At 55.0% G+C, this 25,598-nt stretch overlaps 1 protein-coding gene across 3 annotated transcripts in view; it reads right to left on the minus strand.

The window, feature by feature from the left end:
• Window positions 1-1,742: 1,742 nt before the first annotated feature.
• PPARGC1B (PPARG coactivator 1 beta) overlaps window positions 1,743-25,598 on the minus strand; it is a 103,974-nt gene continuing 80,118 nt past the window's right edge. For 2 of the 3 annotated variants that reach the window (XM_080804116.1, XM_080804117.1), the window contains exons 3-12: window positions 21,512-21,733; window positions 17,788-17,904; window positions 15,620-16,775; window positions 14,689-14,725; window positions 14,037-14,101; window positions 12,112-12,904; window positions 9,006-9,081; window positions 6,863-6,984; window positions 4,337-4,491; window positions 1,743-3,411 (exon numbers count right to left, since the gene is read on the minus strand). In XM_080804116.1, coding sequence (XP_080660242.1) covers window positions 3,311-3,411; window positions 4,337-4,491; window positions 6,863-6,984; window positions 9,006-9,081; window positions 12,112-12,904; window positions 14,037-14,101; window positions 14,689-14,725; window positions 15,620-16,775; window positions 17,788-17,904; window positions 21,512-21,733 — 2,844 coding nt within the window. In that variant the 3' untranslated portion in view covers window positions 1,743-3,310. Of the gene's footprint in view, window positions 3,412-4,336; window positions 4,492-6,862; window positions 6,988-9,005; window positions 9,082-12,111; window positions 12,905-14,036; window positions 14,102-14,688; window positions 14,726-15,619; window positions 16,776-17,787; window positions 17,905-21,511; window positions 21,734-25,598 lie in introns of all 3 variants that reach the window. The other variant, XM_080804115.1, reaches the window with a different exon arrangement.

A 25,598-nucleotide genomic window follows, 5' to 3' on the forward strand; every position in this document is an offset into this window, starting at 1 on the left:
CCTGGGCGGCTGTCAACACAGTCTACAGTAAGCTTTTATGGCAATCACATGTAAACATCATCCAGAGCAAATACTAGGACACAGCTACAGTGAGGTGGTTGCCAGTGGCAGCTGCTCCCTCTGGGTTCCTCCTTAATATGGTGGGCAAGAGACCAAGGTGGACTGGTTTTCCTGGAGAGACCCTGGAGTCTCCTTGGTTGTAATACACAGCACCGAATTGAGTCTTCCAGATAGAGATTGTCTGTAGGCTCGGTCAGTGTTTGAACTTGTAGCCTTGCAGGGATGGGATGGCAAGCAGGAAGTGCCTCGTGCTCTTGGCCGGCCGGAATCCTCTCCCCCTGCAGCCAGCCCTGACCTGAGGCACGGTGCCACCTGGTGCCAAGCTCGGATTTCTGCTCTGCTCTAGGGGCAGGGGCTAAGTAACTTCGAGTGCCCTGTGTTCATCTGAAGTGGATGGGGAGCCTCAGCTGACCCAGAAGATGGGAAGAGAGACTGGTCTTCCACTAAAAATCTGCCTTTCTTTACCCTCCCATACCACCTGCCCAGGGGAGAATTTCTGACCTAGGGCAAACCGAGGAACAAGCAAGTAGGAGGGGCTTAGAGAACCTCTAGCCCAACTCCTTCTGCAGCAGAGGGGAGGGGGAGGGATTCTGTGACTTAGGCGAGACTCAAGGGCACAAAGTTCTTGGTGGAGCCAAGACTCCACGCAGCTCTCCAGACTCCGAATCTCGAGTTCCTTCCTACTGGCTTCCACAGGACAAACCCTCAGTGTACTCCTCGGTGCAAATCAGGGCTTATAGGAGAGGCAGCAGACAGATTTAAATTCTACTCTAGTGCATTCCATAACCATTTATTGTGTGCCTACTGTGTGCTAGGCAGTGAATAGCTATAAAAGGGATTTACGATGTTCAGGTCTGTGCTGTGGAAGTCCCTTTGTTTGGTTCATCCTCATAAACCCCACCTCCCTCAAACATTTCATATCTGCTATTCCGCTTGCTCCCCCACCCCCAGCCCCACACTCAAGTAGGGGTTATGTGTTACAGTATTATTGGGAGTCCCTGCCAGTGAATGGCTTTAGGGAAATTTTCTCTCATAGATCAGGACATGATAGACAGGGATGGGCAGCATGAATCCCAGCCACCATTTGGTTCTGTATGATGGAAACCTTTCGAAACATCAGACCAGAATGTCAAATGATAAACTCTGATCCATTAGTAATGGCTGCCCAGAGCACTGTGCTCAGAGTTCTAAATGAACTCTCAAGCTCAAAGAACACGAGTTCTGTGGTCGATTAGTTACGCCTGTCACTGGCCAAGGATGTGGAAGTAGTGGTACATGTGTCATGTATTTGCCATCTTCAGCTAGATACCACCTTTGCAGAAGCTAAGAGCTGGCAGGGACCTTAGGGATCAACTTGCCTACTTCTCCCCCTCAGTCCATTTCACAGAAAAGGAAGTTGGGGCCCAGGAGGGATATATGGGAGCTCAAATTCCCTATTCCTTCTAAAGCCCGTTTCCTCCAGCCCTCTCCATGGGCTTGGAGTATGCTTACCTCCCAGGACATGCTCACTGGCCCAGTATTACTACTCAGGTATTTGATCACCTTAAAAATAACAGTAATAATCAACTACCAATTCTCAAAGTTCTAAGCCTGGCAGGAGCAACACACTGAATTAGCTTGTTGAGTTTAATGAGTTAATTTCAAACATGTTTAAAGCAAGCAGAATTTTTCTCTTTCTTTTTAATACAAAAATTTCCCAAGGAACCCTGACATCTGAGCAAGATGAAGCTGGAGCTGCTCTTTCTGAAGCAGCAGTCACGAGCTCATACCCTGCCTGGCCACACTTGCTCTCACAAATGGCCCCCAAGGCACCTGCACAGCATCCCAGCTAGACATGGTCTGACATCATTCAAGAACATAAAATTTAAAGTAAAGCCCAATTAGAACATTGTCTAAGCCGGAAAGGACCTTGGCGATTGTCTTATCCACCCCCGGCCCTCACATGCCCCTGCCTCGCTCCCTCTGCCCCATGCTACCCAAACCACCCTACAGGTGAAGGAATGGGAAAGATGAGCTGGTAGAAGGACGATGGGTTCGTGGCTGGCCCCAGAAGGATGACTGTTTCCCGATCACCTGCCTGTGCCACTCCAGGTGTGTCACTAAAGCTCTGGTGGCATGTCCACAGGTGTAGGCAAACCACAGAACCCTCCAGATCAAGTTGCTTGCCGAGCCTAAACCTGCCTAATGCTGGAGAGCCAGCTGCTGACTTAACCCTCCAAGTAAGCCCAGAGGCCTCTAGCCTGTAGCCCAGCATAGCTGGCCTCACCTCTACCAGCCCCTGGAACTGTGCTTTTTACCCAAAGCTACTGCAAGAGCATGGGACCAGTAATCAGGAGGCCTAGGCTGGGTCACTGGCTGTGGGACCTCAGGCAAGGCCATCACCTCTTGGGGCACTGCCCGCCTCACCTGGAAAAACAAGGATCAGGCGGCTCATCCTGCCTGCCTTATGAGGTCTGCCAGGATCCCAGCACTCTAGGCCAGGCCCAAGTTCTGAGCACCAGCTGGCACCCAGTGAGGGTTCTGACTGGAACTGGACCCGCACATGCTTAATGGGACTCAGGGCAGAGCTTGGCAGGCAAGTCTCAGAAGCCTCTCTCCACTGCTCCGAGTTGTGGCTGCAGACCACACTGCCCTGGGGACCAACCCACCAGCCACCCAGCACCTCTAGGGCCTTCTGGCAGAGGGAGCAGAGCAGCTCAGTGGCAAACACCTCACGACAGTGCATAGTTAAAAAATCAAGGAAGCAATACAATAATCCCAGGCACAGTACATCTGAGCCATAAATACATTATTTGAAGGATATACTTTTTTTTTCTTCAATTAAAAATGAGCATATAATCCTGATTCTATTCACGAGTAACAATTTCATCATCACATACTACGGACAAGAAATGTTATGGTGAACACGGCTGCACGTCTACGAGGGAAGTCGGTCAGGGAGAGAAGGGACGTGGGGGACTGACCCAGCACTGGGAGGCGCGCCCGGGGCCGCCCGCCGGAAGCGAGGACGCTACAGTGGCAGTGGGACGTCAACATCATGGAAACTCACAGACAGAAGCAGCTTTGTTCAATGTAAACATTGATTTTTTTTTTTTTTTAAAAGGACAGCAGTTTCAAGTCTCTCTCTCTCTCTCTCTCTCACGCGCTCACGCTCTGGCCTTCTCGTATACTTAATTTCTTTGAAAACGTAAACATATTGGAAGGGCCTTGTCTGAGGTATTGAGGTATTCCTCGAAGGTTAAGGCTGTTATCAATGCAGGCTCTGCTGGGCCTCCTTCAGTAAGCTGTCAAAATCCATGGCTTCGTACTTGTTTTTCATGGACGCAGGGAGGGCCTCTTCTGAATTGGAATCTGGGCAGGGGGTGAAGGAGTCAAGGAGAGGGGAAGGCAGTGAGCAACTCAGAGAGGCCGGACAGTCAGAAGATCTGCCACCAGGGTCAGCCCCGTGGAGCGCGAGTGGCCGAGGCCTCAGACAGCACCAGAGAGCAAGCACTACCCCTTGCCAGCCGACCGGGACCCCTCTGCCCGGTCATCCGTGTCTTGGGGCTGCCCTGTTTCCAGAACATGGTGGCCCCAACTAGCACGCCCCAGAGCCCCTCTCTGGCTCCGATATCCTATACATCTGTTTCCCTAAGAGCTTCCTTTCCACTAGGAGACCACCGCCAGAGTCACATAAAGTGACCTACGAAGCTAGGACGCCCTCATGGTGCAGAGATGGAACCAGGTCCCACATGCGTGGACGGGCAGCCAGGCGCAACACTGCCTGGCCAGGAGCTCTCTGCGTTTCCTAACCCTCAGCCCCATACTATGGAGGCCACGTCAGATTCCCCTCTACAGAGCATTCTCTCCTAAATGGTACATGTCTGTCCTTCTTCACTAACTCGTCCCCCCAATGGTGAGGGGTGGGGTGACGATATCATTTCGCTGTGGCCCGTGAACCGACAAGGCTGCCTGCTGCCTGTTGGGGCCACTGTGGAATGCCCCCGAAAAGCAGCAGGGCAGCCACAGGCCCTGTGAGGTCAGAGAGACAGTTAATTTGGTTCTGCCAGCTGGCTGTGAACACAAGACTGGACCTTCCAAGAGGCCACGGGGGCCTCGAATCTCTCTCTTAGTACCAGTCTTCAGACAGGACAAGACAGACCAGAGACCAGAAGGAAAACAAGATGGCAGCCTCCAGCCCGCGAAGTTTTAGCCATCGGCACACTTTAGTGCGGGAGCTGGGTCCACAGGGGGCTTTAGGTGTCCCCGGAGTGTTGGCAGGGCCTTGTGCACTTACCATAGTCAGTGTGTCTGGGCCGGCAGAAGTGCGGGAGGCCCCCGCAGCTCAGCTGGAAGGAGGGCTCATGGCGCTTCCGCAGGGCAGCGCCCTTCCTCAGAGACAGGGCCGCGTGCTCAGAACACCGGTAGGTGATGAAGCCGTACTTCTCGCCTCTGTGGGGAGAGGTCGGGGGAGCGCGTTACTGAGTCAGCTTGGTCGACACTCTCAGAGCACCCATGACGAGGTGCCGGGCAGAGAGCCACACTGACTCAGTAACCGTGTCGCACGGTCCCCGAATACAGAGGACAGCAATCACAGCGCAGCAACAGTAAGAGCAGGTGATGCACAGACCGGGCGCCTCCACCTTCAGACCGCCCTGTGAGTGGCTCCTGGCACGTTCTCCCCCTCAGGGATGAGGAAACCAGCTCCGTGTTCAGAATTTGCCCAAAGGTGAGTAGCAGGGTAGGGTACTCAAACTCTGGCCTCCCGCCAAGAAAGCTTACTTGCCTCATCTCTACCCCCACTCTACCTCTCCTGCCTCCTTCAAAGCCAGCGTTGGCCACCATCCCCTTGGCCGCGAACATGGCCCCCCCCTCCCTTAATACAGCCGGTGTTCGTACACATCTCGTCCTCTGGGGTACACAACTCTGCCTGCTCAACACCTCTGCCTGCTCAGCACCCACTCCCCTTCCTCTGACAAAGGCGCCCTGTGCTCACAGCGACTCGTCTGAGGATGACCCTGCTGCCCAAAGCAGAACTTCAAAGACTCTATGCCAGCTCTTGGCTGGAACTGTGAGGGAGACCCCTCCTTTCCCTGGTAGGAGGGAGGTCAGCTTAGAGCTCCAGGTAGCCATTCTGCCACGGAAGGGCAGCCTGCACGAGAAGGATGCTGAGGCGAGAGGGGCCTGAGGTCAGTTCTTCCCGCAGCTGTTCAGCTCCACAAACAGTAAGAAAAAGCATCCTGGCTGCTAGTCCCTCTGCTGTGTATAATTCTCTGGACAGAGACAAGGCGGAGTCCCCCTACCGCCCAGGACAGGCTCACCAACACCAGGTGCCTAAGAAACACTTGGCTGAATCACATTTCCTGACACCTCTGAACCAGGCCAAAGTGGGACCCCTTCTGCCTCCTGAAACGTCCAGGACTGCTCACTCTGTTTTTCATGTTCTTTGCATCTGATGCCCTGAAGACTGCGTAAAACTTCAAACAGTTCTATCTGTGTAGTGACTTTTTTTTAAAATTGTGATAAAAACACCAAACATAAAATACACCACCTCTAGAACAAGCGGATAGTTCAGTAGTGTGTTAAGTACATTCACGCGGCTGAAAACGGATCTCCCCTCTCTCTGCTTGTCATTTCCAGGACTCTGCCTGACTCCGGATACCTCACACCATGGAACCATGCAACCCTGTGTCTTTCTGAGAAGGCCGATTTCATGGAGCATAAGGAGGTTACGATTATCAAGGTTCATCCATGCTTGCAGCATGAGACAGGATTTCCTCCCTTTCTAAGGCTGAATAATACTCCATGGTAGGCAAAGACTATGTTTCGTTTATCCGTTCATGAGTCAACAGACACTTGCGGTGTTTCCACTTCTTGGTTATTGTGAATAAAGCTTCTATTCAAATGGGCATGCAAATATCTCTTTGAGATCTTGCTTTCCAGTCTCTGAAGTATTTACCCAGCAGTGTGATTGCTGGATCATATGATAACTCTCCGTTTCATTTTTTCAGGCACCGCCACACCAGTCTGCATTCCCACCAACGTGCACAAGGGTTCTGATTTCCGCTCACCCTTGTCAACACCCGGAATGTTCTGTAGCCGTCTTAATGAATATGAAGTGTGTAATGATCCCTACACAGAAATTATTTTCTCATTGAGGCTTTCTAAAAATAGCATTAAGTTAGAATTTAAAAACCTTATTCATCTATTTGGCAAATTCAATGGGAGATACTTCCGAATTATCTCAAAACTGGCCAAGCTTTGACATTGAAGTTGTACGTTTACATGCAACCTGGTCTAGCAGAGCCCTTGGCAGATGACCACTGTGACCCCAGGGGAGTGAGGAAAAACCAAGATTCCCAGGAGAATAAAAGGTCTGAAACTCGCTGCTCCAGAGGAACAGAGGGATGTGAGCAACAGGGAGGTTTCAAAACACGTGTGCAGTTAAGCCTCAGGGACTGCCTGCTGTCCTGTACCAGCCCCAGGGTAGAGAAGCTAAAGCAGATCCATGGGCTGCAGATTCAGCTCTGCTACTCACTAAACTTGTCTGAGCTCCCCAAGAGGGAGAACGATAGAGTGCCCAGGGCACAGGCTTGTCAGAAGGCTGAAGAAAACGCACAGGAATTGCCTGGCACTTAGCAAACCATGGGCTTACTGCTGGACCGTGACCGGACCCTCTCAGGGGCCTGACTCCCCAGGTCCAGGCTGCGGCGTCATCAGATTTTCATCCCATCTTCTCAGACATCTTCTGTGTGGCCGGACGGGGCCCTCTGCCCCTCCCCACCCCCTCCCCCCTCTCCTGCAACAGCTTGAGCCGACTCACCTCTTGCTTCTGGTCAGCACCTGGCACTCCACAATCTCACCAAACACTTCAAAGCGCCTCTTCAGCTCTCGGGAGCTCATGTCACTGGAGAGATTCCGAACATACACCACACGGCCTTCACCCTGCTCGAGAAGAAAAACACAGAGAGGCCCAGTCACTGTCTAGCTTCCTGGGACCCCCTTGATGGTGGGCTCCTGTGGAGTCCTCATCCTCAGCCCATGACACCTGGCCGAGCAGGAGACGGCAGCTGGGGCTGGAGTCAGAGGGAGGACGATGACGATCCTTATCCCTGAAGACCGGCCTTGTTGAAGGAGGGGCTGCTGAGTGTCGGATGGGGAATGGCTCCCAAAGGAAGCAACGGCTCACTTGAAGGAAATGAGCAGAGAAGGGACAGAGACAAGAGAGGAGCTCAGGATCATTCACGGAACTGCCTACTTCCAGAGTTGTGGTCTGAGTCTGGGACCTTTTTTTGGCAGTGGGGGAGGCTGTGGTCGAAAGGCAAGTTGCCCAGATGGTAATGGGCAAGGATGGGGAACCAGGTCATTGTGGGGGTCACGGTGGGCTGGGAGGGAAGGCCATGGGATGCAGGCCCTCGGGCTCAGGGCCACCATCGTCCTTGGCTTTGCCAGGACAGCGTGTAGACACTGGGACTAAGCTCACTTCAGGTGAGCTAGGGCCATGCTGTGGGCCCCCAGAACAGCCCGGCAGAGAGAGGGGTGGAGAGAAACCCAGACTGGAATGTCCCCTCCTCTCCTCTACAATCTGTGACTGGATCGCGTTCAAGCCACTGCTGGCAGAAGAGCTGCTCTGACCCACTCGGTCAGCTCCAGCGGCGTTCCCGGAAAGCCATGCTCTGGTGGCTAAAACAGGCAGGTTCTGGTTTGGACTTGTTTCTCTGGGAACAGGGTAAGGCCAGCGATTCTGGAGCCTTCCCATTCTCATCTCACAGAAGGCAGAGGGGGAAAGCAAGGCCCAGGGGCCACAGGTACGCTGCGCTGTCAGCCGCAGGGAACCGGGTTCTGCTCAGGGAAGGAACGCCCTCCCCCACACCCAGGTTCCTGGCAGCTCCTTCCACCGACAAGGTTCTGCCCCCACGGTCCTCCTAACACTGCCTCGGGGCTCCTTTCCTCCATCGGCATCTAGCTCCTTGCCGATGCCTTTCCCGGACCGCCCCATAAATACACCCTCCCCAACAGTCAAAACACGACTATTTATTTCAGAGGCTTCAGCCTGACATGTTTAATTCCACCGAGCCTCTCCCCATCTCTGATTACAGTGTTTATTCCTTGTTTATGAGTCTGTTGCCCCTCTCTCCGTTCTGCCCCAGCCACAGGAATGGGGACCACGTCCGTCTCGCTCATGCCAAGCACGTCACAACCGCCGAATGGTCACACACGGATTCCAGAAGATGCTCCAGGCATAGCCCGTGATGGTCAGCGCCTGCTGACAGACAGCTGTGTGCCTCTGGGGTACGCGCACCTCACAGAACCCCCACCTCCACCCCGAAGCCCCTGTCCTGGCGCAAGGCCATCAAGTGCAAGTCTGTCTGTCTTTCTGTGCCCCGTCTTCCCTCCCCTTCTTTCTAGTGTTGTGAAGGGGCTGGTTCCAGCTCCCCTCTGCTGCTTCCTGGCACAGCCTGGGTCTGCAGACTAACTCTGGGGGAGGAAGAGGGAGGTCAGTGGGAGCCAAGGAGCGGGCTCTCCTGGTCCCTTAGCCCTGATCAAGCTGGGAAGTCTTGGGAAGGACAAGGCCCAACTCCCTGTGTACGGATGAGTCAACTAGGGCTCAGGGAAGTTGGGAGACCTGCCCGAGGTCACATAGAAGGTGGCAGCAGGGCTGCTCTGTGGCCTGGTTGGCCCAGCTCTGCTCCCCCCGCTCCCCCACCACAGCCTGCCCTCTTGGCCCTGTCAAGCTGCTGGTACTCAGCCCTAAAATCACCCCCGACTGCGGTGGCCACACTTTGCACAGTGCCACCTCTGATGCCCTTTGGGGAATCTGGTGCTTTCTGAAGTCAGAGAAATGGGATTATCTCGTGTGGGCCGCAGCCAGCCTCCAAGGGCCTCGGGTCTAGGAAGCCCCGGCCCGTCCTGATGCCCCTGCTCTTCCCCACTCGCTCCGGGCTCCGGGGCCCCAGATCACTTACAATGGCCTTTTCCCGCCGCTTCCTGGCATGCCGGACGCTTGGCGTTCCGTCTGAACACGGCCCTCTGCTCTCACATCTGTCAGTGAACAAGCAAAGCAGAGGCACTCACTCTCAGGAGGGGCAAGGCAGGGTGGGCGGGGGGCAGCTGCCCCAGGAAGCAAGGGACGCTTCTTTAGAACTCACTCCCGAGGGCGCCGGCGGAAGCCCGGCCTCCCCGCCAGCAGCGACAGCCCAGGGCTGCACGTGGGTCTGCACAATCCGGCCAGCTTCTGGGACTGGATCCCTGGAACTACCGTGTCGCTCGTCAGCACCCTTCGGAGTCCTGCCTTTTTATGCCATGAGGGGTGGAAGGGCCCTTCCGCTTCATTACTGCATTTGCTCTGATGGGGGAAAAGCAACCTATGAGGTCGTATGTTTCCCCGTTTTCCAAAGGCAAACCCTGAGGCTCAGGTTCAATATGGCATCTGCCTGAAGCTAGGACGTGGGGGAGCCAGAGCTAGAAGGAGGGCTGCTGACCCTAGACGCCTGCTCTCTAGCACTTGGTGCCCAGCCAAGAGGCAATCCTGGCCGTCGCAGTCCCCACGGTCATGCTGGCCATTAGGCTCGTCAGCCCGCACAGTCCCAGGAGACTCCTGGATGCCACACGCCGGCGTCCTCTCGGCTATCTGCACGCTGCCTCCTCCTCCAGGGAGCCCGCTGTCGGAGTGGAAGCAGCATGGCATGCATAGCCGGAGGGGAGTCCCGGCTCTGCACATTCTATCTGCGTCTGCGGGAAATTCAGCACGCAGGATAAGCACATCGTCCAGTCGGGCAGCCTGCGTTTGAATCCTGGCTCTACCGCCTCCCTGCTGGGTGACCTTGGGCTAGTTACTTACATCCCCTTCGCTGCAGTTCTTTGACGGTAAGACGGGGAGAACTGACTACACCGCCTCCTTGGCCATTTGTGAGGCACAAATCAGAAAACGCTGAGCTCAAGAGCCGCTCAGTACCTGCTGGCTTGCCTTTCTGTTCTACCTCTTAGAGCCTCAGCTCCCTCACCTACAAAATGGGGATAAGAAGCAGATGTGCCCTCCAAGTGCATCTGTGAAGCTGAACAGGGTCACGGAAGGGGTTGTGACTCACAATCTCTAGAGCGCTAGAAATAACAGAGGGTGCCTGAGTGGTTCTGTCGGGAAAGTGTCCGACTCTTGACTTTGGCTCAGGTCAGGATCTTAGGGTCATGAGACCTGGTAGGGCTCCACACTGGGCGTGGAGCCCGCTTGGGATTCTCTCTCTCCCTCTCCCTCTGCCCCAACCTCTCCCTCTCTCCAATTAAAAAAAAAGGTGCTATAAATAACAAATACCATCATCCATTTGCAACAGACTGGCAGTTTCCCACTGAAGAGCTGAGAGTGACCAGAAGGTACCGTGAGGTTTGTGTTATGAAACCCAACTCAAAACACTTCTGTGGACCAATGCTGGGTACTAGAAGCACAGGTTTAAAAAAATGTGGCTCTGGAGAAGACGGAGAATGACTAGTTTACCAGGTTTACCAGGCACCAAGTTCTGTCAGCTGAGCAAGACCAGAGTTAATCCATTAATTTTCTCCAAGGAGCAGAAAAAGTCAGCCCTGAACTTGGCCCAAAAGCTAGAGAAGGAAAAGGAGAAGCCATGGGAGTTTCTAGAGAGGCTCCCATCTCTCTGCAGGTGAGTGCGTGAATGCAGGCCTTCCCCCGACAGCCTGAGCTGATCAGGAGGGAGCCGAGACCAGGAAGCTCCAGCTCCAGCCTTGGGGGGATGTGTTTCAAAGAGAAGACAGCCTTAGCAGCTTCTGAGCTACCAAATGTTGCACAGGAAACAGCCTAATTTGGATGCCAAGTCACTTAGCTCACAGTGACCCCTGGGGAAAGGAGAATGGAGCCGGAAAGAGGGCTCAGAGAGGTCTGACCAATCACCCTGGCTTATTACGAAGAGGGACTTTTAGAGAAATCGAGAGGGAACTCATTTTGAGTAACACGTAGCTCAGGGAATCTTAACCTTAGTGTCTGGAGAATCTACAAACCCCCTAAAATTGAATGCCCAGTTAGAGGTCTACGTATATTTTAAAGGGAAGACGCATATTTGCTTGATTCAGATTTTCAAACAGATACGAGCTGCTGGGGTAGATACATAAAGCTGAGTTTCTCTAAGAAAAGATAATTTTCTATTACCTGAATTCTGGGTCTCAGAGTATGGCACTCTGGGAACATCATCATCTCCTGGGAACTAGTCAGAAATGCAGATTCTCCCCCACCACCCCCAGGCGTACAGAAGCAGACCCTGGGAGGGTGGGGTCCAGCCGTCTGTCCACAGGGGAACAAGGGCCAGGTGGCTGCAGCAGGGCTCTAGACCCAAGAGCACCATCTAGTGGTCATTCAGGTTCATCTCAGGCGGAGGGTTTGAGACCTGCACTGACCCTCCTCGGGCCTCCCTCCGCTGAAGAATCAGGGCCTGCGGTGATCAGGGAGAGAAGCAACCTGTCTCCACCAACATATGCCAAACCTCCACTCTTTCTGCCTGGCTCCCCGCTGACTTTTGGACCAGCTCCTTCTTTCGGACCAGTCCAGGGAGCCAAGATGTTATGAGCACACGGGCTCACGAGGCATCATCGCTGTGGGAAGGTAAAGCAGCTCCCAGGGTGACGGCACCGAGAAATGGGATGAAACCTTATCGCTGCTTTAAATCCAGGGTTTTTTTTTAGAACATAGATTAGAATTCTGCTGATCATCCTTTCACGTGTAAATGTCACACAGATATTACACTGGATTTGATTTACAAATGTAAAAGCAGAAAACACAGATGCGTAAGGGACAAGTTCATTTAGACATAAGGCCATGAGTGGCCGGAAGTGGACTTTCTTTCTCTCCCGGGGCCAGAAATTTGGGGGACTCCTGACCATCACACAGCCAGCTTTGCCTGCCCCTGGGACTTGCCCACAACCCCCCAGGGAGACCACCCCCGGGACCTCTGACTGGGACATGGGCCACACGGGGAGACAGCCACAGCTTCAGGGCTCTTCCCTTCTGAGGCACCCTGGGAACTAGGGTCCTCAGCTGCCCACTGTCCCTCTGAGGCCACCCATCCATACCTGAAGGTCCTTCGAGTGGCTGGTGACCGGGAGCGGCAGGAGGAGGAACCAGAGCTGGAACGGCTGCGGGAACAGAGCTGCCGACCGGCCTTGCTTGGTGGGCTCTGGTAGGGGCAGTGGTCAGAGCGAGGGGGACTGACCCCCGAGTCCTCTTCATCATCGTCCTCCTCCTCCTCCTCCTCCAGGAGGAAGCTGCTCTCACCACTGCTGCTGCTGCTGTCCTCAAAGACCGTGTCATATTCGGGACTCTTACAGGAGGCCAGGTCTTCGTCCTCCAGGGCGGTCTCCAGGAGCCCAAAGTGTTTGGTGAGGCTGGCACGGATCTCGTGGTCTCTCAGTAGCACACTGTCCTTGGTGGGGGCACCGCCGTCACAGCTTCTGTCTTCCTCCCTGTCGGAGGCCTGCTCCTCAGCCCGTGGGTTACTCTGTTGGGGCCAGTCCTCAAGGTGGACCCCAGACGGCTCCCAGGACCTCAGCACCTTCCTCTGCAGGGTGCCTTCTGGCTTGAGCACCTGGCAGTAATCGTGGTCTCCAAAGGAACAGGAGAAGGGGCGCTTCTGACCTGTCTGGGAGGCTGGCTGGGCTGAAGCATGCCGCAGGTGGGACAGGAGCTCACTCCGTTCTGGGTGCTTCTTTGGCAGCTTGTGAGAAGCCGTGGTGGTGGCCCCGAGCTGGAGACTCTCCAGGCTGGGGAGGCTGGGAGCTCTGTCTTTGCCTGGGCTGTGTTTGATGTCTGGCTTGAAGGGGTCCTCCTCTGTGGGCTTATATGGAGGTGTGGTGGGTGGGGTGAGTCCTAGCCAAGCAAGAGGAGAACCCTGTGAGGCGGAGACAGATCACTTCTCCAATGAACAGAGACTCTAGTTTGGAAAGGCAAGTAAGCAGCACAGGGACCGCCACTTCCCCAGCGGAATGAATGGCAGGCATCACTAATCGATCGCTGCACTGCTGGCTGTGCCTGAGCGCGGCCCGGGACTTCTCACAGTCCACGGTCCATCTTGAGCAGGCATGTGATGAAATCCCCCTGCTGTCCCTCTGGAGCCTGACCACGGCAGCCCAAACCTTGAGGTCATTTGAGGTATCATCCAATCCCTCAATAAGCCGTCTCCACTGCCTCTGATGTCTCCCAGAGTGGAGAGGAGGCAGACACCACAGGTCAATTCTCCCACCTGGACAGGGCCACCACAGTGCCATCCATGTTTCCTGCATCTAACCTTGGCCTCCATCCTCCCCAGTGCACCCAAGGGAACTTGATAAATACTCGAGATCTCTTCTTCTGGGTCTCCCGCAGCCTCCAGGATCAAGATCAAACCCTCAGCCTGGCATTCCTCTCGGCCTCTGGGATTGCTCCCTCCTGCCCATCCCCCTTTTGCTAAGTAGCAACTCCAGGTGACCAGCCTCCTCAGGGGCACCTGGGATTTCACCCCATGTGACTTTGCTCCTGTCGATCCTGCCGCCAAGGATCTCCTTCCTGCCTCTTCATCTCCCCAGCTTCTGCTCCTCCCGCAAGCCAGCTTGTAAGCCCCCTGCTCTGGATGCCTTGCAGATCTTCCCCAGGGCCACACTTCTGCCCTGCCCCACCCCACCCCTTCCTCCATGCTCCCAGAGCGTGGGCACATACTTATTTATGAATGAGTGTGCCTGGAACAGAAGCCAGCGTGGCCTGAGTCTGTCTCCTACAGAAGGTGGTGGGCTCCTTTGGGGGAAGACACGGGTCTCTTCTTCTCCTAACCTTGCCCTCAGCTCATGTGCGGACTGTCTGCAGCTGAACGGCTGACCTCTCCCACCTTACAACACCCCTCCTGTGTACCTTCAGACCCTGTGCCACGGCAGGGAGGGCTCGATGGGGCCGCTCGTGTGGGGGACTCGTCGCCAAGAGCCGTGTCAGCTCCCCCAAGGGCACCCTACCAGCCAAGCCCCTGGCTCACCTGCGGTGCCACAGAGCTCCACCGTCAAGTTCTGCTCAAAGCTCTTCCTGCCAAAAGGAGGGTCACTGGTGGGGGCGGGGAGGACAGAAAGGCAAGAGGCCAATCAGCAGCAGGCTCCACTTCCCCAGCATGCAAGGAGGGCAGGGGGACCCTGTGACACACCCTGGTTCTGCTGCCCACAGAGGTGGGTCCTGGGGAGAATTTTCTGGAAAAACCCTATGCTGGCTTAGAGGAACTGAAAGTCGCATCGAGCTCTTGCAGGAGACAGACACATGGCAAGCATCATCACCTTCCTTATTTTACAGACGAGCACCTGAGGCCCGCACAGGGGAGGAGACTTGCCCAAAGCCACACAGCATTATCAGCTTTCCCCTGCAGAGAAAAGAATTCCTTCCCCCTCCCCCGTCCTGGAGAGGACAGCTGATGAAATGGCCTGAAACCTTAATTCCCCGCTTTCCCTGGGTCTGCAGAGACCTCCCTTGTAAGGGAGTCCCGCTACCGAGGGCCCCACATGGCAAGAGGGCAGGGGCATAGGGACAGGGGCAGGCACAGAGGCTGATAAGCCACCCAACCCACTACTCCACCCCCGATACACATACCCATCAGGACAAAAACTCATGGAATAATAAACCAGTGATTTCCAAAAATCTACCTTTGTGACAAGGCCAGCATGAGGCACCTGGGAGAGTCTGAAAAGAAGATGAAAAAGAAAAAAATAAGATTCCCTGACATAGCATCACTAGCAGACGTTTCCCTCTGGAGGAAACCCTGAACTCCCACTGGTACCAAGCAGGGCTCCCTGCAGGCATGGGACCCAAAGGCCTCTGTCATTTTTCAGGGAAGGGCAGGACAACTCAATGCCACCTTCATTCCCAGGGTCTCAGCAACATTTGCTGCGGGCAGACTACTGGAGGGTTTGGAAAGAGCAAGTAGGTATGAGGGTGGCCCCTTCTGGCCAAACAGTGTAGTACAGCATGGGGGTGGACAGATGGACATAGGACTTGTGAGCTGAACGGGTCGCCCGATACCTCTGTGCCTCAGTTTCTGGGTCTGACCATGGAGATTATGCCAGGCCCCCTGTGAGGAGTCAGTGGGGTTAAGCTGTGTCAGGTTTTAGACCAGTGCCCTGACATAGCCAATATACAACAGACACCCATTATAATCACCACCACTACTGCTCCCATTTAAAATTCATCATTAGGGAGCTGGATTTACAGACTCACTCCTCTCATCACATCATCACGGAGGATGTCTCCTTTAGAGCACGTGGCACAATTCGCAATTCTCTCCCTTTTTTATTTACTTTGTGATTGCCTGTCTGCCCACTGACACACAAGCCCCACGAAGGCAGGCATCTCGCTCTGTGTCCACTAGGTGGTGCCTGGCCCATGCATGATGCAAAACTCAGAGACGGGTGGGTGATTTCTGAAGATCCGCCCAACTAGCCCATTGCACAGGAAGGGAAGTCAAGAGCCGGAGAGCGGAAGGGACTTGTCCAGCACAGGGCTCCTGGCTCCCAGTGTAGTAGGGTATGCCATGCCCCATCCCTGCCCCCTCTCTTGCAAACCACCAACTCCGACTACCTCTGGAAGGGAGCCGTGGGCAGCTGGGGTCCTCATCCGTGTCCCCACACCCACTCTCACAGGGGCTCTCCAGAGCCGGGATCTGGGGTCCCCGTGGGAGCTGCTGGTCTTGGCCACTGTCCTCGTCCGTGGGGCTGCCCAATGCCCCCTCCATGTTGTAGGTCTCCGGAGCCAGGCGCAGGGATGGCAGAGCTCCTTGGGGCTCCGCAGGGACCAGAGACTCATCGGAGAATGCCAGCCAGGGCCCCAGCTCCGGGTTCAGTCTCCTGGAGCGCCGCACGGGGCACACTGCGTTCTCCAGCTTCCTCCCCAGCTTGGTCCATGGCAGACCTCGGCCCGGTCTTTTCCGGCCCCATTCCTCCTCTTCCTCCTCTTCCTCCTCCTCTTCCTCCTCTTTTTCTTCCTCCTCCTCCTCCTCCTCCTCCTCTTCCTCCTCCCGCCGCAGCCTGGCTGACGGGCCGGCGTGTCCTTTCACCTCAAGCCGCAGGGGACGCAGGCTGGGTCTGGGCCCAGTGCTCCTGGGCGAAGCTGTGATCCTCACCTCCTCCACCGGGGACGGGTGGCCAGGGGAGGCCTGGCTGTCTTTGGGGGGCCTGGGCCTGGGGCGGGGCGTGAGGGAGGCATAGACAGGTGTGGCCAGGCGGTAAGGTTTGCTGACATCACAGAGGACATCTTGAGCCAGAAGTTCCCTCAGGATGGAGAATTCCGCCCAGGAGCCTTTGGAAGGGTGCTGGGACCGGGGCCGGGGCTTGGCCTGCGTGGAGGGGCTGCCACAGGGCTGGGGGGCTGGCTCTGGGGCCTGGGGGGGCAGCTTCCTCTGGGGCAGGCAGTACGTATGCATGTAGTGAATGAGCTGCACCATCGCCTGCGTGTCGTCCCCAGAGCCCTGGGCGCCTGGGCCCGCTCCACCTGGTGCTGGGGAGGCCTGGGGCGAGGCTGGAGCTGGCTGGGGGCTCGGGCAGTCCTCCCCAGCTTCCTCCTCCTCCTTGGCAGGGTGCTGGGGACTCAGGGCAGGTGGGGGCCACACGCCCCTGTCTGGGGAACGGGCTGCAGTCTGGGGGCAGGATGGCACCGAAGTGAGGTGCTTATGCAGTTCAGTACAACTCCGGCTCTGAGACTGTATCGTGGGGGCCCTCTTGTCTTGGGTGCCGTCCACCTAGGGAGAGAGAGGGCCGAGTGAGGCGGGAGGCCCGCACCTGTAAGCCACTGGCCAGGGCTCACGTGGCATGTGGCAGCGCTCAGGTGACGAGGAGCAAAGGAACGAGCAGCCTCCTCAGAGGCCTCCCAGCTGTGGATCTCACCCCTTCCCGCTTCACTGCCACAGCCCTGCTCTGACCACCCCACTCTCCTGCACGATGTCCTTCAGTAATGGTACTGGGAACTACATCAGTGGTTGCCTGCGTGTGGGGACAGCGAAGGACTGTACGTGGGGGTGCTGGGCAGCTTTCTGGGCTGATGGCAAATGTTCTAAAACTAAACTGTGGTTATGGCTGCACAACCCTGTACATTTACTACAAATCATCCAATTATACTTTCAAAATCAATGTCTTTTCTGATATTTAAGTGACACCCCCATAAAACTGTTAAAAAAAAAAAAATCCTGATTCTTCCCTGAGGGCATGGGGTTGTGGGCAACAGTCCCCTGCAGGAGTGTCCAGGGACCCAAGGGGAAGGACCAAGTGCAGGTTCTGAGTCACGGGCCTGCAGGGAAATCACCTCTGAAACCTCTTTGAAAGTCTTGGAAGATGGAGCCCAAGGAGGAAAAGGGATTTGCTTCGCTCCTTGGTGTTCAGGACAGAGGTGTGGACTCTCCTGTGGCTCCCCCCCAGAAGAAATCCAAACTCTTCATTGCGGTCTCCAGCGAGGACCTGAGGTTTCCATGTGTCACCCATCAGAATAAGCCCGCTGAGAGCAGGCCACATCTTCCGGTCCCTGCTCTAACCCCATGTCTAACATGATGCCTTGAACACTGAGGTGTAGGAGAAAGTCCAGTGCTCTTTCCAGAACCCCAAACTGGCCTCCAGAAGTACCCAGCACACCAGCTACATGAGGCACAAGGAGGGCAACTGGAAGGTGACTGAACTCAATACCCACTAGTAAGAGCTGAAGGGTGTACCCCTCAGTGGCCACTTGGGAGCCTACTGGACTGGGGACATGAGCACAAATACCTTGACACAGGGCCGCTGGTTCCTGGACCTGAGGCCTGCCTGGCGCCAGGCGGTCCCTTCCTTCTGCGTGTCGGAGCTTGAGGTCGGGTGGGACGTGGCGAGGAGGAGTTTCTGCAGCTGCGGGAGAAGCAGAGAGGAGAGGAGCATGGGACTGCGCTCCGCTGGGAGCCACAGAGACGCACGTCTCAGAGAGAAGCCGGAGCCCACAGCTAGCTCTTTGGGACGGAGCATGCTCTGAGCCCAGGTCCTCACAGGACCATGGGAAGAACACAAGGAGGGCATTTCACTACCTAGAATATGTTCCCCATATGTGAAGCTCAGAAAAGCAGATTGTCTAACAATCTAAGACGCACACAAGCATCCCCATAAAATGTTGGAGGTTTTTTGGGGAGTTATCCAAGAGGAGTACCTGTGACTTGGAGAAATCCACACAGATCTCGGGGAATGTTTTCCCGTTCTACTGTTAAAACCTGACACGAACACTTTATTGGGACGCTCTGCATGCACCTGTAGTGCACACACACAATCTGGAAATTCACACAATGGTTCTTTGGTATGGGATTCCAACTGCTCTTTTTGGTTATTCATACCACACCATTAAAAGTTAATTTCTTAAATTAAAAAAGTAATACTTGTCAATGGTAAAAAAAAAAAAAAAAAAACATACACCACAAATATGAAGGGTGAACGATGAGCAGCAAGTCACCCTCCTGCCTGAAGTGTCCCTTGCTCCTTCCCTGAGGCAATGACTATGAACCACCATCTTGTGACCCGAGCCTGAGGTGGAATTCGAACACACAAGAATGTATGTACCTATCACCTCCGACACACCTGACTATTTTTACACAGGCGGAAGCATACCCAAGCTTGTGCAGCTTTTCTAATTTTTGTAGAAGAACTGAGATGTTTACACTTCTGCACCCAGAGGGCAGCAGCACGGTGCACTCCGGTAAAAAGCAGGGAGCTAAGCACCCCCTGGAAATTCCACCAGGGATCCCATCCCAGCAAGACTGAGGACAAGTCAGGAAGCATGCTGGGTTTTCACTACAGCACCGATCTTCCCTCAAGGGATATGCCCCCCACACCTGGGTGGCCTAGTGGGTTAAAGCCTCTGCCTTCGGCTCAGGTCATGATCCTAGGGTCCTGGGATCGAGACCCGCATCAGACTCTCTGATCAGCAGGGAGCCTGTTTCCTTCTCTCTCTGCCTGCCTCTCTGCCTACTTGTGATCTCTGTCTGTAAAATAAATAAAATCTTTTAAAAAGGGGGGGATATGCCCCCCAGATCACCCGAGCAAGGAGTGCCAAAGGCACCAGAGAAAAGGCCACTCTTCACTCCCTTAGGAGCTGAGGCTTTCCACCACCCCCACCTAGACCTCAAACCAACACAGACAGCTCTGTGATTCTCTGACATGGACAGGGAAAGATCCTTGGGCTGGCGGGAAGGGACCTGGTTCTGGTCCAGCTCAGCCCCATTCACTATGAGACACTGAGTGAGTCCTGTCCCTCTCCAGGCCTTGGTTTCTCCGTGGGCATAATGGCAGCAAGAACACTAAATGACTGGTTATGAACCTTTTTTTGACTCAGGAGTTTCTCATGGGGTAAGACAGAAGCTGCTGACCTCAGAGAGACCCATGGAGATGTAGAGGTCCATGATGGGTCGCAGTCAGTCCACCAGCGGACTCTCTGGGATTCATGACTCCCAGTTAAGAACTGGGCATCTGGATCCCTTCTCTCAGGGCCTTTCTGAACTCTGTGGGTATGCTGGGAATCTAGATGGTGAGTCTGTTTCCTGTGCATCTAGCACAGCGCCTGAGTGTGCAGCAGACATGGGGGAAAGGCAGTCTGAGGCATGGAAGAAATAACCTGTGGCCAGAAGGGGTCGCTCTCTGCCTCTCTGGGGTTTGATGCCTCCTCTCCCAGAGTACCCACACAGAGAAATCCTCTTGGTAGTACTACCGCCAGCACTATTACTTAGATAGTATTTATTGAGCAACTTCTATGTGCCTGGCACTGTTCTAAATGCTCTCCGTGCATTTTCTGTACTCCTCCTAACAGCCTTTGAGATAAGCCCTATGATTAACCTCACCTGATGGACCAGGAAGCTGAGTCAGAGAGATTAGGGGTCTAAAGGACCCACAAGCACTAACTAGTGGGGCTGAGATTCAAATCCAGTTGGATTCCGGTCAGCAGAAGCCGCGACGTGGGGCTGAACGTATTCTCTCGTGCCTAGCACACAAGCAGGTGCTTATTAATTGTCTCATGCCACTCCAAGGAAGTTGTAGGCAGTGGAAAAGAAGGATAAGGATCCTGGACCAGAAGTCAGAACACCGACTTGCTATGTTGACCAGAGGAGAATCCCTCCCTGCTCTGAGCCTCAGTTTCCCCAGAGCTGCACTTGATAGTCACCAAAGGCCTTTCTGCTCAGAATTTTCCATGACCTGAGACCCTTCCCAGCTCAACAGGCTCTGATTCTCCAGCTGGGTCTTGCCAGCCCCCAGGAACTGCAGCACCAGGGCAGGGAGCCCAAGATAGGTGAGTGAAGCTGGACTTCACACGCCCCATGACCTCTCAGCTTCTGGCTTCCGGAACCCTCAGCCAGAACTAGGGGTAACTGCTTTCAGTAACTCTGGATTCCTTTAAGAATCTGATAAAAGCTGAGAGCTTCTCCCCCCAAAACTGCAATGCCCTGTGCACATTCCCCCGTTCCACGTGTACTCACAGACGGCACTGAACTTCTGCTGGTGGGAGCAGCTACCAGTCTGAACTCTGTGGAGGGCAACCTGGAACTAGCTTTCTAAACGGAAACATCAGGTATCTGTAGGCCGAGGAATTCCACTGAGATGAGACAAAGGGCCGTGCCAGGGCATCGACCACAGCAGTGCAGCAGTGAGAGTCGGAACAACATAAATCCCCACCAACCAGGGGACACATTCAACAAGTTACGGTACGTCCTTACGGAAGAACATTATACAGCTGACAAAAAGGACGGAGCAGAGCGACCTGGGCTCATCTGAGTGTTCAAGACACACAGTTCACTGAGGAAAGGTGCAGAGTAGTGTATAATGCAGACTTCCTCTTGCAGTGTTAAAAAAAAAAAAAAAAAAAGGTGGAAGAGGAAAGTCATAAAACAGATCAGTAACCATGGTTACCGCCAGGCAAGGAGATAGCAACTGTGGGATGGGTAAGGAGGTTTTGCTTTGGAGGATCCACATTTCCTGTTTGCATTTTTTTTTTAAGATTTTATTTATTTGACAGATAGAGATTACAAGTAGACAGAGAGGTAGGCAGAGAGAGAGAGAGAGGAGGAAGCAGGCTCCCTGCTGAGCAGAGAGCCCGATGTGGGGCTCGATCCCAGGACCCTGGGATCATGACCTGAGCCAAAGGCAGAGGCTTTACCCACTGAGCCACCCAGGCGCCCCTCCTGTTTGCATTTTTACTGCATGTATACGCATAACCTTTAGGAAAAGGTTTACGTGTGACTCCGAGGGTTAACCACACAAGGAAGGTGAGTCCATGAAATCCCGAAGGACCTACAGAGTACCAGGGGAGCTTCCGAGGTTAGCCCAGCTGTACCAGTGGGAAAGGTGATGCCTGGACAGGCCTTCTTGGCAGCCCTTCCAGGCTGCGCACAGAGAGCCCTGCAGGGGCTGGCGCCATCTCCCTTGCACCCATGACCCCTACAACCAGACATCACTACCACGTCCACTAGAAACAAGTGCTCACCAGCGAGAGCTCGTCCACTTCTGGTGCCGGGGCCTGGGGCCTCTGCAGCGAGGGGCTGGGGCTGGGAGGTGCAGAGGAGGGGGTGGGTGAAGCCGAAGTGCAGGACGGCGCGTATTCCCCGTCCAGAGCCGGGAAGGCAGCCAGACCCACGTCATCTTCAGGGATGTCATCCAGGGTCCTGGTGAGCGCTGCCAGGAGGGCCTCGTTCTCACTGTCGATGATCTGAGGTGAGGAGCACACAGCGTGGAGCAGAGAGGGACACGGTTAGTCAGCACCCGGGGCTCGGCCGGCTTCACGTCCCCTTAGTGCGAATCTGGGCTGCACAGGCAGCTGCCCCACCATCACCCCACTGCCAAGTCCTCTCCTGTCCCTCCCCCCACTCAGATCGCTCAGTATCATCGGGCCAGCAGATGCCTGAGAAATATGTTATCGACTCCAGGAATCACAGAAGTTTGCATGCAGGCAGCAGGTGATCCTGGAAAGAGCCTCACCCCAGGAGTCCCAATCCTGGCTCTGCTGTCATCAGTGTGGGCACAGGGCTGTCCACCTGAAAGACACCCGCTGTCCCCTTTACCACGGACAGTGGCTCCACACCACAGCCTCCTGTTCTAACTCCCAGGACCCAGCCCCGCTGATGCTGGGGCCCAGGCTGGCCGTGTACGGGCTGGAAGCTGTGGGGTTGGCCATAACAGTGATAACCAGAGCAATAATAAAACAGCTGCCGCTTCCCAGTGGGTTCCTCGGCCTTGCTCACCACTCAGGAGGGATCAGGAGCTTGGGCTCTGGGGCTGGGGTTGCATCTCAGATCCCACACTTATCAACCACAGGTTCTCGAGCAAGTGACTTAGTTTCTTCATCTGTCCCAGGCAACAACAGTACCTATTTCTTAAGGTCATGGTTGAGGTCCTAACTTCAGTTGAGTTAATGTATATCAAGATGCCTGGCAAATGGTGCCTGGTGTGTAACAAGCACTCTGGACCACTGCCCGCTTTACTCCTAGGATGACAGTAGTGGTGGCAGCAGCATTCCCTCCCTCCCGCCCCCGCCCCCCCCCCACATGTACTGAATGACTATTCTGCGCCCAGCACAGTCGGGGCACCGGTCCTACTGCGCACCCAGACAGGTGCAGCCCCTGCCCCCATGGAGCGTCCCCACCAGCAGAGAAAAAAGACTCTAACAAGGGCATAAACAAGAGCATTTCAGAGAACGAAAGCCTGAGGAGAAAGGAAACGGAAGCTGCTATGGAGGGAACGTGGTGAAGATTCACGGGCTAGCTGGGTGGGGGTGGAGTGGGGAGACCCTCTATGATGGGAGTTCTACTCCAATCTCCATTTTGCAGTTGGGGAAACTGAGGCTCGTGGAGGCTGAACAAGGTGTCCAGGGTCTCAGAGCAAATCCAGGACAGAGGACTCCCCGGAGCCCATGATGGCCCAGATGAGCCGAGACTTAAGCTTTTCCGATGCCTACGATCTAAAATGACAAGGGTCAGCATGTACCCAGCCCGCCTACCCATAGCCCACTGGCCCCTGTGCCCAGAGTTCCCGGAGCGTGGCGATCGCACGGCTCCCAGGTGAGGCAGTGAGCCCCTAGATGAGCGAGCACTGCCTGTTGGGCTTGTTCCAGCCGGAGGCGCATGCGGTCACACGAGGCCTCCGCCGGCACTCTTTCCCATCCCAGGTCAGGCTGTTTATCCTTTCTTCAGGAAGTGCATCTGAAATTCGCATCTCGTGACAGCCTTCTGGCTGCACTCAGCCCGCTCCAGGCCTTACAACCGCGGCAGCAGCTGCATAACTCGAAGGGGGGACGTGGGGCGAAGAGAACAAACGCGTTTGTCATTTTTGGAACAGAGCTAAAATAAAAGAAAGGTCAAAAGAAGATTTTGGTTGGGCCTGACCCAGGCCCTGGGGAGTGTGGGGGGTGGGGGAGAGTAATGACACACAAGGGCAGATCCGGGCTCGCGGACTCTGGCCCGAGAATGCGATGGGCTCATTGGACTGCTTCCCCCCAGTTCCCTGGCCGCCGCCACCACCCCCCTCGGGCCAGAGTCCCCGCTATTCCCAGAGCGATCCGTCGGCCTGACAGGCAGTGAAGTAAGACCTTGGAACCAGGGACCCGGTGATCACTCTGGGTCCTGACCACAGGGGGCTCTGCCACCATGGGGTGATTGCGAGCAAATCGTTTCTCTCTCCTAAGCCTTGTCGGTTTTTCTGTAAACTGGGAAAACATGATCTCCCCTCCCCCACCACCGTCTGCTCAGGAAAGCCAGGTCCGAAAGCAGGGATGGAAGTGCTCCCCCAGAGGGTGCTCCCAAGCCTAGCTCAGCATCTGGGGCAGGTGGCTTCCAGGCAGATTTGCAGAAGAGAACAACGAACGCACCAAACAATGAATTCTGGCCACCAGGAGAGACTGAGATGAGCGTCTCAAAGGAGAGGCTCTAGAGGGAAGTTCTTCAGAAATGATGTCACCAGCACTGGATGGAATGAGAGCTCCCTTTCTCCCAGGGACCACAGCCAATGTCCCAGAGATACTACGAATTATCACACACATCAGAACTGGATCCTTCAGGGATCACGTAATGGCCAGGGCTGTTAAATGTGGGCCCCATGGGCCGCTGCTGCCCCTCACCCCCATATCACTCACCAACTATGGCTCTTGTTCTTTCCACACTAGTGTCTTTCTGGGGTTTTTCTAAGAGAGGGAGGGGGAGGGGCAGAGGGAGAGAGAGAACCTTAAGCAGGCTCCACGCCCAGCACAGAGCCAGACACGGGGCTCGATCTCATGACCCTGAGATGATGACCTGAGCCGAAATCAAGAGTCGGACCCTCCACTGCCTGCATCACCCAGGCGCCCCCACACCAACATCTTTAACAGAGCCCTCCAGGAAGTAATTACCATTCCTCTTTTTCTTACGAGGAAACCTATTTGCCATTTTTTTATGGGGGCGGGGGCAAGGGCAAGGTCCAGGAAACAGACTTGTCAAGGTCACACAGCAAGTCAGGGTGGGGGTAGGATTTACTGTGTGTCAGGCACTGTGCAAAAATGGATACAAAACAGCCAAGACCTTGGGAAGCACCCAACAGGCTGGGCCAAAACGAAACGAGTAATGAAGACCTCCCCCCGGTCCCCAGGCTGCTCTGGCTCAGGAACAGTCAGCCGGGTTGGAGGCCCTGACTCTGCTGGGAAGAAAGGCCGAACTGCCCACGGCATTCACGGAGTCCGTCAGCACCCAGGACAATGGATCAGAGGGCCCGTGCCACCCTCTCTTCTTCCCAGGGCCCACTAGCCAGGCTCTCCCCACTCCGCTTGGAAGCCGAGTGCAAATTAATGGAGAGTTAATCAGGGAAGCAAGGGATATTAATAGCCTCGGCCCCACCCCAGCCTTCCTGAGCAGCTCTCAAGCCGGAGGAAAAGGAGTCTTCAAGAAATCCCAAGGAAAATGCTTCACTTTGAAGGCCTAGGAGGAGCCTGAATTCCAGAGGGACACAGAACAGGATTTCTGCTATGCAAGCCAGAAGAATACTCAGAAATCCTCCCTGTCCAGGGGGTTCAACCACACTCCAGAAAAGCCAGGAAATCCGTTTTTTCTCCTTTTTTTCCAACAGTGGGCACACAGATTTCTTCAGAGTCTAAAAGGATCTGATGACCCTCCCCTCCATGGATCAAGAACCACGGATCAAGAACCCACCACGTTCCTTCCTCGTTCCCCACATGGGCAAACTGAGGCCCAACCCAGAGGCCCAACACCAACTGGCCCAAGACCACAGAGCAAACTGACAGAACAACCCAATGCCTGCTTCCTCCAAAAATACTTAGTGATGGTTGCGGTCCTGGCCAGAGGATTCCGGAAACACAGACACAGAGGGTACCATCCCCGCCCCTGAGGGGCGGTTAACCCTGTTACGGTGGCTTGTCCTCCATGTTCCAAGTCTATTTCCACAGCAGTGGCACTGTCTGACTGAGGGAACACGGCTCTGACCCAGGCAGCATGGCCCCAGGATTCTCACTGGCCAAATGAGAAACCCGGGCTTGTGGCTGAGGGAGAACCCATGATGCAAGTTGAGGCTTGTGGAATGGGCCACATCTCGTC

This window comes from Martes martes, assembly GCF_963455335.1.
Source record: "Martes martes genome assembly, chromosome: 5".
NCBI classification, from domain to species: domain Eukaryota; kingdom Metazoa; phylum Chordata; class Mammalia; order Carnivora; family Mustelidae; genus Martes; species Martes martes.